The following is a 12,169-nucleotide window of genomic DNA, read 5'->3' as shown; positions in this document are numbered from 1 at the left end:
AAATTATTTTCAATTTTTGTAGCATTCAAATTTTAAAGTTTTTAGGCGAAAAAAACTCTTCAATACTTAGATATTTTGGAAATTAATTGCAAAACAACTCGACAGGTGTATATTGCATTTTAAAACACTTTTTTTCGTTCAAATAAAAATAGTTTGAAGACCAAAAAACTAGCCTGCCATTTGAAAAGGTAGCATGCAACTTAAAAATGCTGTTTTGACAGTATCTGGACCAAAGAGCTTATGTCTGTGTTTTCACAAATACCCGGATCTCAATTATGTGCATGTAAACGATGTCCGGATCCATCATCCGACCCATCGTTGGTTAGGTAATTGAAAGGCCTTTCCAAAGAGTCCAAAATATTGAAGATCTCGCAGGATCTAAAAAAAAAGCTGAAACCACTCATATTATCCATTTTTGGTAAAAAGTTAGGAAGGCATCAACCACAAAGGTGGATTAAGTTAGTTTTTTACTTAACTTGTGATAATTTAAACATTAGCGATGACATTTTTGGGTATCAAAAGTTGCGTTATTCAATTACGATAATTGTAGTAACCAAAAAGTATAAGTTATTATGTGTATCATTTTTGCCACCATTTGCCACATTAATTGCTCCATTACGTTGAAACGGAGTGAGAAATAGCGAAATTATGGCACGTTTTGGTTTCAAACAAATCAATAACTCATGCTTTAGTAATGAAATTCATTTGTCATTGTTAATTTTCAGTTATGCTGATTTTTGCCGCTGGCAAAGGTGTCAAATATTTACATTTTTTCATTGCATTTAAAAAATGAATGCTTCTATTATTCTTAAATACATCTATATAAAAATACAACTGCTAACATGGTGATGATTAACTTTTTTTGCACGGTTTTCAAATCTAACAGTGAAGATAAACATTTGAAGTCATCGAATAATATACATATTTATAATGATGATGGAATAGTTTTATTTCAAATGCCCTAATGCTTTAGTGTATGCTATATTTTGTAAGTTAAGCTTTTTTAACAAACTGCGATACTTCGTTGGTAACATAAATTTTTAATAAACATTCTGAAACAAAAAAAGGAATTCATAGAAATACTATTGACCAAGCATAAACCAAAAATATCAGAACGTGGTCCCAAATGTCCTTCACCTTTCAACATTAAACGCTGCCCCCTTCACGGTTGTTCTTGTGCACCACTTAAGCAACATAAACAACTTTTTCCGCACAACATACAACCAACCCAACCCCGCATATTTTGCATACGATCAAACCACACTACAACCCAAGTAGCACTCATAACTTGTCGTCTGTTGTATAACAGTTAGACAGCTGTTTTTGATCAACATACGAGAAAAAATTTCAACGTTAGTTAAATAACAGTTTATTTCACTACTTGTATACCTGACTTATGTAACTCTTGAGATTTGTTCCAAACAAGTGTTACAACACAGTCAACTTCACTCTTTTCCAACTTTAACACACAACATAGGGAATATTTTCACATGTTTGGCATGTGTTAGGAGCACTTGCTCCTAACTCAATCCAATTTGCTGATTTTCACTATTTAAACAATTTATTTTGGAACATTTTTGATAGAAACTTGCTTGCTCACTTCCTATTGAGCTATTTATCACTTTATTTTACTTGAAAATACTTTTTATGAGCTGTAATTGAACGTCAAAGTGCTGATATGCCAAGATGCTGTTCCCTTATCTGCAATGTTTCACTCGAAAACAGTTTGTTGAATAAAAACAATATTGCACTGTTTGTGTCACTGCTTATCTAACATTGTCATGTGACGGCATCTGCTGAAAAATGGGCGTGGCCAACCATTCTATAAATAACCTTAGGTTTTCTCGCTTTGTTACACAAATGTTATCGGAGAATAGATTATATAACTGATGCTCAACATACATATTCAACTTGACATTGCGTGTTGTTAGGTGGTGTAAATTTGTACATGAGGAATTTAGAGTTTCAATAATGTTTATTTATTGCAATAGTTTTGATTGTTGACCGATTCATTTGTGAACATATCGCTGGTAAAAGCTATACAAATTAACAACTTATAGAGTTTATGATAGAGAAAACAACAAATCAAAATCATACCGATTTTCAATATTACTCCGTGGTACGGTAATCGAAATGACAGTTGAAACGGTTTGTTATAACAAAGTTATATAGTGGATTTATAAAAACTGACTTGAAACAAACTTATATAACTTCAATTCCAATGACAGCCTTCGTTGGAGTTAAGTTCTTTAGCTATCAAAACAGACAGCAGCCTTCTTATTGACGCTTGGGCCAGCTTGTTTACTATGAAACCCCGTGGAGAGATGTGGAAGCGCGCCTGGACCTGCCGTGGAGATAACAACAAATCGTCGAAGTCATCGGATCGAATCTTGGGAAAGAGGAAGTTCACCAAAAAAGGAAAATCTAAAAAGTTCGCCATGCAGGGAATTTCTCACTAATCACATGCGCGCCATGATTGCTTCTCTTTTTTTAAATTTCAATTTCAAATTATTTTAAATAAATCTTGCAGAAACAAGCGTACGTTTTTAATTAGCTTTGTCGTTGATTGAAATTCTAATAAGAAACGTTTGTTTACATGTAAGTTAGTCGACGGTTAGACAGCTGTTTTCAATCTAACTTTCCTTTCCAGTGTGCGCTTTGATTTGACAGCACAGCCGTATACCACGCCCCCTTTTTTCGTTGAATCTCTTGTTAGATAGCACAGTGTTGTCAAATACATTTGTACAACTTACTCTGATAACTTGCATCTTTTTCTGGCAAGTTATACAAAAGAAAAAAGTGCGCTTTTTCCAGTTCACAGGAGTTGTAGAACAAGTTGTGGTAACAAGGGGGATTGGTTATACAACCTGTTAGGAAATACGTTTATCTCACAAAGTGTGTTGCTTGGGAAGGAAAACACACACACACACACACACACACACATCACCCCGAGGGGCCAACTCTCTTCCAGAACGATTCAAACTCATCATTATCCATCAACCCTCGCGCTTTCAGTCTATACCTTCAGTCTTGCGTACGGTCGATCAGGTTGGTTGGGTTCCAATTCTTGGGCGTATTCCCCACTCCTGATGCTCCACGCGGGTACGTGACTTGCGCAATTTTGTCCCTTGCTCACCCCGCGCGCGATTACCTCCTCCTCCTCCCCGGGGCTATTCTAGAGTGAGTGTAATTTTACATGCTGGTTCGCTATGAACTCGAGGGAGAGCCTTTAACCCGCAGAGGTCCAAAAACAAGCCAAAAGAAGGCAATTACAAGCCCGGAGAACGAGAGTAAAATTGCTTTGTTTTTCCTTCACGGGTCTTTTAAAAGACGTGTTAAGTGCTGCTTGCTCGCTCGTCCACACAATCTAGCCGGGTTGAAACTCTATGTCTAGAGGTAAAAATTAAACATCCAAGAAAGAGGCTACTAAAGAGTGTGGGAGATGGACGGGGAAGCATTTCGATTTCATTGCGAGAGATCTTTTTCTTTTTTTTGGCGAGACTTTATAGAAATCGAAAACTGCGCGAACAATTTTACGCGAAACCGCGCGCGCGCGCTTGTTTCAGGAAAAGTGATTGATTAGAGTGAGTAGATCGCGTGGATTTTTTTTCATTTCTGTGTTTGGCTGCTGCTTCCTCTTCCAAGAGAAGGAATGTGTGAGGGAGGAGAGAAGTGAACGAGGGGGGTGGAAGGCGAACAAAAATGCAGGAAAGAAAAAGTATTTCAAAAATGTGCGCGAAATGATTGGGTGAAGATGGAGAAGGTTAAAAGAGAGAGAATCGATGAGATTACGAGTCAGTTGATGAAGATTGTGAGGGTGGTGTGGAGAATGTGGGAGAGAAGAAAACAAACAAAAATAAAGCTTTGTGAGAATGATGGTGTATGAGGAAAAATGAGCGAATGAAATTGAGAAAACCACATTGAGAGAGTCGGAGAGAGCTGTTGCTGCAGTTTTATGTGAGCGCAACTGTTGTAAGGTTCCAAACATAAAAGCTCTTCTTGAAAGCTTTCTAACAAAGACTAACTCTCCGGGTTGGTTGCTTAAATGTAGCATTGAAGTCATTCAAGAAGCTCTTTATTTCTCCTACTTTTTATTTATTTTCATTTGCTGAAATTTCTTCTGTAACAAAATAAAATACATAATATTTATAAACAAATGTTATCGTGAGGTCTACTGTTTATCTTGATTTTAAACTACATTTTAGGGTTGAAAGTTTTGGTTGGTTTAGGTAGCTTTGTCAATGTTTTTGAAAATATTTTTTTTCTGGGTTCAAATTTGGCTGTGTTTTTAATAAACATTCCTATATTTTATTCAAATATACACCCAAAATTCAGAATCGAGATAATCGTTCTCTCAAAATTTATTGAGGGCTCAGTGCCAAAATCGATAGAATAATGGTACCAACTCACACCATCATAACAAATGAGTTCATTCGTTAGTTGAATCAATAAATCTCCAACAAGTGTCATACATCGACTTCTGACTTCTCCATGGTCACCAAGCTGTGGTAGCCGAGGCAGCTAAGTCATTGGATTGGTTTGTCAAAGGTCTCTGGTTCGATTCCCGTTGTCGACACTTTTGGTTTTTTGTTTGACGGATGAACTTTTTTTGCAAATGAACCTCGAGAGAATAGTTCTATCGCCCATCTCGAGCTGTGTTCTCTGCGTCCGTGAATGGTACCACTATTCTCTCGACTCGAGACCATCATTCTCTCGTACTAGCGCTGCCAGTTTTGGGTGTAAGTATGCAGTATTTTTTAACAGTCCCAGGCTAGGTATCTGCTCATTTTTTCTACTATTCAAATTATAATGGTATCCCCTTAATGTCGTGACGGTTAAACAGGGGCGTCTGTGTGGTGTGTCCTTACACCTGTTACAAATTTCCGTTGCTTTGGGGGGATGGGAAATTTCTTTTCTTATAAGCACTGGTATTTGTAACAACAAAATTCGTACAAAAAAAACATATGTACGTGGGTGTACAGATTACTGAACATAAGATGACGATCTGTTTGATCAAACGAACACCTGTGAACTGGATCAAGCTGCCGGCGGGTATGAGAATTATTCATTCATTCATTCATTCATTCATATTCAAATTACAATGGTATCATTCTATAGCGGAAAATGCGAAAAATAAGCAGAAATTTAACAGGTGACTGTAAAAATATGAAAAAGACAACAAGGTGGTAAAATAAGCCAAATAATACCAGAAACAAACTAGACAAATGCAACCAAAAATTATAAAAATGAAAAATAGAGAAACATAAAATAAAAGAAATAAAGTTTATTCTAAAACAAAAGTTGCTCAAGTTGCTCAGTCATTTTGCGCAACAAGGGAAAAAAATTGCGAAAAAATGGGTATTCAAGGGTTAAGAATATTTTTTTCAAAATTTTCGCATCACAGCATATACAATTTGTCATGTTTTATTTTATTATTTTTTTCAAATATTATTTTTGTGCAAATCGTTAATTTGGCAACACTGCATATTTTAATTTTGAATCATATTTTTTCAACAGATTATTAGGGGAAATATACCCTTTCCAATCAAACACCTGTCTTCGTCATTTGAAGAGTTTGATGCTCGATTAAAGCTCCAAAAATACTATTTAGACTATAAACTTACCAGCAACAGCACCGCCTCGAGTAAGCACGCAAATTTATCCCACTTACTGGATCAAATTTAATGCACTTTTGATCATAATTTCTATTTGGTGAGACCATTTCTCATCATTTTGTTGACACACACAGCGACACACGCGAGAAACGCTACAAAAGAAGCAAACGCGCCAAGTCTTTTGACGTTTCAATTTTGACGACCCATTCCAATCGAAGGCTGAAGAAAACCGAGCGAGAAGCGAAGGCAAATAAAGAACAAAGGGTGGCTACCAACACCACCAGCAGCGCCTGTTGGTGTGAGCCAGAGATGCCAGGAAATTTTCTCTATAAATGCTACTTTTCGTGAGTGTTCGCTTAAAATTTCATCAATTTTGGCAGCACTAAGCAGAGCGCTGGAAGAAAAAAGAACTAAGCTGAAAATAGGAAAATGGGCGTGGCCCAATGCACTCGTTTGATTAGAATTCATTTTGGATTTTTTTTTTGCAAACGCTTGTAAAATGAACAGAATAATTTTAAGTAAAAGTGAAAATAACCAGAAATGTTCACAAAAAGTTGCTCTACTCGTTGGTGTACTTGGTTTTAATAAATTTCAAGGAACACTCCAGATTATCCAGCATCATTCAAACACGACCGCTTATTAGGCATGGGTTTATATCTCCTATTCGTGCATTTTTTTTGTTCTTAATTATTATAAAAATGGGTTCTTTAAGAGTGCTCCTGATTTCTCTGAACTAAACAAAATTTTCATTAATTTTTGAACGTAAAGTTTCTTATCTAATCCAATCTAATCTAACACAAACGCAGCCAGTCCGATGAAAGCATGCTGGAAAGTCTTGTGATTAGATTACGCCCCAAGCACTTTTTTTGACATTATTAATAATTGCAGTACATCCGAGAACAGCCGAAAATGCATTGCAAAAATTAAAACGGCCAGCCCTACTATGTTGCGTTTACCACAGAGAGGATTCTGAGAACGGATCACATTTCACAGAATCTACAGGGGAGGAAGGATGCATGGACATACCGTACCAAACGCTCCAGTTTACAGTTTCATATGCGTTTTGTATAATGTATTAAGTGTAAAATAGAGTTTGGTTATATAATCAATTAAATATAATAATGCAATATAATGATCATTTAATAAAATCCCTTCACCTATATATAATAACCATGCACCCAAGCACACAAACAGCGACACAAAAATGAAAATAAGCATGCAAAAACAAGACAGCGCGTCCCCGTGGTCAGCGCACAAATGATGCCATCATTTAATTATAATAACCACGCATCCAAGCACACAATCAGCGACACAAAAGAAATGAAAATAAGCATCTAACTTGTGAATGTAAAGTTTGATTTGAAATCGAAAAGTAATTTACATAAATATGCACCGTTTCCTTGATAAATGCACTTGAAGTCTGATTTTTGTGCTAATTGTGCTTTTTTAAATGAATGGTCCATGATTGTCAACACCTGATTTTTTTAAAGCTTCAGAAAGTTTCCTAAAAAACACTATGTTACTTTGAAGAGTGGACCTTAGAGTTCATCCCATAATCCGTAAAAATTGCCCCTTTCAGAAGCTTATAACTTTGCGGGAAAAAAACCTTTAAATATTGCAAAAAAACATGAAGTCGACGAAATTAATGTGCTCAGTTCTCAAATGATAGATAATCAAGTTAGAAACAACTCTCTCATGAATGAAAGCTTTAGGAAAAATCGTTAACATTGTTCCTCGGGCATTTAAAAAAAAAAAGACAATTTTTGCGACAATTTCACAAAATCTGCTTAGAAAAAATGGAAAATCTTAAAATTTCAAATAGCCTATGCCATAAAATGATGGTCTGTGGTCCAATAAACAAGTTAATGTATCGATTTGGCCTTTTAAACTTGTTTTTACTTTCCCCTTTTCTAGCTTTTATGTCGTAAAATACGAGATTTTGCTTTACTTTTTTCCAATCTTTTCCCTCGGTATTGAACACAAAAATTGCCTCATCTGTAACGATACATGCATCTTGTAGGAAATTTTTCGCCGAAGATTTTTGTCCCACATCCAGGAAATGGTAAGTGTTTGAGATTCTTGCATTTTAAAATCATCAATTTCTCGCTTTAAATTGAAAAGGGCTGTGTTGAATATTTTTTTAAATACTGTTTGATAATATAAAAAAAAAAACTTAAAACTAACTGAGTCTAACATTTATCTAGAAGCAGGGTTGCCAGTTATTTAAAAAATCAATAGTGATCTATGGGACTCCAAAGCGAATGGAATGAATCCTCCCGAGACAAAATCGAACCAGCCAGCGCTAAGATATCTTGGCAAGAATTTTCACTTCTATAAAAATCCGCACGCACATACATACGCACAGATAGTTTTCGATTCTGAATCGATAGGTATACATGAAGGTGGGTCTACGTTGTTTTCATAAACAGTTCATTTTTAGCGCAGGATTACAGCCTTACCTCAGTGAGGAACGCAAAATAATTGTATTGTCACTAGATACTGCTGATTTTGAATGAAAATGAAACCTTTTCAATCGTTAAGTCTGGTGATCTGGCAACCTTGCTGTGAATCAGTACTACTTCGGCTGAAATAAAAAAAAATGCTTCCTTAGGTTCAACTACAACCTATCCAAACCCACCCCACATCACGGTTCAACATTTCCGTACACCACCCATCTTTCTTCAGGGTGGAGAGAAAAAGTGGAAGTGTCGAAGGGCAAGTTTGCAATCATCTACGTCCGACGTGGCCAGCCAGGCGAACCTGTCGACTTGTGATGACCGATCACGCCGTCGCGAGAGAGAGACAGAGACACGATGACACATTTATGATTGACGAGAAAGGTGGTACCAACAACAACAACAACAACAACAGCCACATCAAAACAGACAATGTCAGTGCCAAAAAGGGAATTTCTTTCTGCGTCTGTGGCCTGGCGTGATACGGGACAAGGTTTTATTTTGGCAATCGGACTTTTTAAGGAAGGCACGAGGCTGCTGCTGCTACCGACTGGTGGCTGGCTGCCTTATTTGTTGGCCGTGACGAATGGGCTCTGTTTTGTGTTGTGCGTGAAGGCAATCAATAATATTTGGGTGAACGGTTCGGGTTGTTTTACGGTGCGTTGTTACGGGTTGAGGGGAAGAACTGTTAAAGGGTATTGTTGAAAGGAAAGGAGCAGCAGTGATTAGTTTGAAAATTTCATTTTAAAAACAAACTTTTTAAAGTTGAAAAAATATTACAGTGCATCAAAACATATTTTTTGAAGCTTTTAATTATTTTATGAAAATAACTAATGTGACTCTACATTACAAAATCTCAATATCACCCCCATGTACAGTTCATTCCATATGAGCATTGTAATTTATGTTTGCTACCACAGCAGAATAAATTGACTTCGCCTGCCCTTTCCCACCCTCTGACCATTATGCCCAATCCAATCATTCAGTATGCACTCACTACATGACATGCATTTCCTCTTTCTCTCTCCCCTTGCAGCCAACAACCCAGCCAAAGACGACAACATTATATAGGTGAAAGCTCCCGGCCCCAATCAAGATTGTGGACCCACCGTCAACCAAAGCACTCCTCCAAAAAGCACCTTCTCCAAGCACCATGCCAATGCCAATTCTGGCCAAGACCCAACAGCAGGGACGACGACAGCGGTGATGATGCTGGTGGAAAAACCGTTACCCAAAAATGGCTCCGTCATGAGTCACGCCAGCAATGTGACCTCCTCCACGGGTACCAATTCGAGCAGTGGGAGCAGTTCCGGCCATCACCCGGTGGGGTCCTCGTCCGGCGGAAGCAACCACTGGTCGCTGGGAGGTGGCGGAGGTGGTGGCGGAAGCAGCAGCGGAACCGGAACCACAATCAGTACCGGAAGTAGTGGGAGTGGCGGAGGTTCGGCGACGATAAGCAGCACAAACAGCAGTTCAACGGGTGGAACGTCCGCCGGTCGGCACAGCTGGGACCCGGGCAGGATCGGCGTTGAGCATCTGGCCGGAGCGCTCAGCCCGCTGTGCATAACCGACGCCAGCCACGAGATTGTGCGGCCCAAACCGCGACGGTAAGTCTACAACCGCTGAGAAGGAGAGCGAAAGCTTTTCGAGAGAGGGAGCTTTCGTGAGAAGATTTTCCCACCCCTAAATGAGTGCTCACCAAGTGTTCAAACATAAAATGAACCTTACAAAGTTTACTTTTCAGCATAAAATCACAGCATAAAAGCTCCGAAACGCATTTGAATCGTTAGAAGCGAAAGCTTCGAAAGCTCGCACCTTTTAGCTGAGCTTTCGCCGCGATCGCGGCTTTCGCCTTTGTTTTGATTCAGATTCCGCTTTGTTTCGCCATTCGTAAAATTATGCAATCTGAGCTTCAGCGTACACCTTCGGCTTTCTTCGTGTTTTTTTCTCGGACAAAAAGAGAAACATAAAAAGAGGTGATAAGAGACGTGCGCGGTGGCACGCGCGGGGCACGATGATTCGTTTCCTCTCGGTTCTTCCTTCTTTGCTCGAAGCTTTATTGAAACGGAAATTACATTGTCCATATTGATAATAATTAGTGGTGTGCTCATGTACACGGCAGATGCTGCTGCTGCTACTGGGTGCAGATATAATACGATGATGGTAATGATGATGAAAATTAACTGAATGCATTAGTGCCAGAGCGCATGTGGGTTTGTGTGTGTGTTTGAACGATTAAAAAAAATGCTCGCCAAACATGGAGGAATTGTTGCAAAACAAGACGGATGCAGGATTTTATGTCTTTGGCATTCACTGTTATTGGGTCAGGCTGGTTGCAACGAGGTTCTAATGTTTATGGAAACGAATAAAAAACGTAATCAAGATCCTTCTTAAGAGTTATTTTATGGAAGAAAATTGATTCAGTCGGAACTTTAAGTTTACTTGTCTAAATCCAGACGATGCCAGAAAAGACTAACAAGATGTACATGAAAATGATACAAAATCGTAATTAAATTTTTATTACTTTATTCGTGCATTACCTTCTGTAAACCTCTGTGGAAAAATGTACGACTTGAGCTGAAAACATCTTTTGCAGCTTGTTGCATGAACTACAATTGTAACACACAGTTTTAAGATTTTTTTTTTTCTACTTGCTGTCCAATCTTAAACAAACAATTTGCCCTTTTTGGTAAGAAAAGTAATTCTTTGGTTATGTAATTATTTTGAAATTTAATTGTTTCCATAAAAGTTTTTTGATTTTCTTTTAAAATTATTTGTTTAATTAACTTCGGCACATAAATATTCGTATTTTTATTCAGTTCAAACTTTGCATACACGTTTACCATCATCAAATCAGCAATTTTTGCTTACAAGTTTTTTTACATATTTGAGAAGCGGTCCATCAAAAATGCCAAGTAAATGATCAAAAAACTTTATCTTAAGAAGCAGTTTTCTTAACGGTTTGGTGTGTAGATTTTGCGATCTTTCCGATTGAAATATTTTTATATTTTTGTAATCGAGTCAAACTTTTAAATAGTTTGAAAACATCTAAATTTTAAATTGGGAAAAAATGTCAAAGGCTGTTCGAGCTTTTTATGCAAAAATCACCTAAAGGTAGACATAACTAAAAAAACGGTGCATCTTATTAAATTCAAACTGTTTTCAACTGCAAAAGTCCTTGAAATTGTATGTCAGTTATGGTTAAGGTGTATATAAAATCCCGATATGCTTGATATAATACAATATCTAATCTAATCTAATCTAATCTAATCTAATCTAATCTAATCTAATCTAATCTAATCTAATCGAACACAAGCGCAGCCAGTCCGAAGAAAGCATCCTGGAAGAACTTGTGGTAAGATTACGCCTCAAGTTCTTTCTTGTCAATATTAATGATTACAGTACATCCGAGTTACACCGAAAATGTATAGCAAAAATTAAAACGGCCAGGCCTACTGCGTTGCATTAACCGCAGAGACAGATTCTGTGAACGGATCACCGATATGCTTGATATAATACAATATAATATTAAATAAAGTAATTTTTTTCGTACAATGTAATGTGCAAAATCAATTAATTTTTAATTTATTTTTCCTAGAGTTGTAATGCTTTCCACAAAGTAGATCATTATTTGACACATTCACAACTGATTTTAAATTGAAAAACAAAAGCCACATTTCAATCAGAGGCAGGGTCGTCAGAAAATGGGAAACATCTGGTATTTTATCAACCTTGCTCCAAAGACTAAGAATTGTTACAAAAACTCACCAAACAACGTATTTTGAAACAATTTCACTGTTCGAGTCATCAATCAGAACAGCGCAAACTGCTTTAGATTGTATACAAAAACAATAAAAACAAAACTTGACATACATGACACTGGTAGCTCATGCTGTAAACTCATTAAAAATCTTAAAAAATAAAAAAAAATGTATTGAAAAAAATATTTGGTTCGAAACAGTTGTGACAGTTTGAGCTATTGTGAACTCAGTGACAAATAAGTTGTAGGAACACAGTGACAAAATCGCTCTACAAAGCTTCTCCTGATTAGACAATTTTTTTTGTGACATACTTTTAACATTATAACTATTGCCATGT

The 12,169-nt window shown here is 37.1% G+C and overlaps 1 protein-coding gene across 1 annotated transcript in view; it reads left to right on the top strand.

Moving 5' to 3' along the window:
• Window positions 1–12,169, top strand: part of LOC120420441 (ankyrin repeat and BTB/POZ domain-containing protein 2) — a 198,848-nt gene that overhangs the window by 116,486 nt on the left and 70,193 nt on the right. The window contains exon 4 of the mRNA XM_052707708.1: window positions 9,108–9,678. Coding sequence (XP_052563668.1) covers window positions 9,278–9,678 — 401 coding nt within the window. The 5' untranslated portion in view covers window positions 9,108–9,277. The remainder of the gene's footprint in view (window positions 1–9,107; window positions 9,679–12,169) is intronic.

The sequence above is a fragment of the Culex pipiens genome, chromosome 2 (genome assembly GCF_016801865.2).
Source record: "Culex pipiens pallens isolate TS chromosome 2, TS_CPP_V2, whole genome shotgun sequence".
Classification (NCBI taxonomy): Eukaryota; Metazoa; Arthropoda; class Insecta; order Diptera; family Culicidae; genus Culex; species Culex pipiens.
This window is presented reverse-complemented; position numbering and strand designations above follow the sequence as displayed.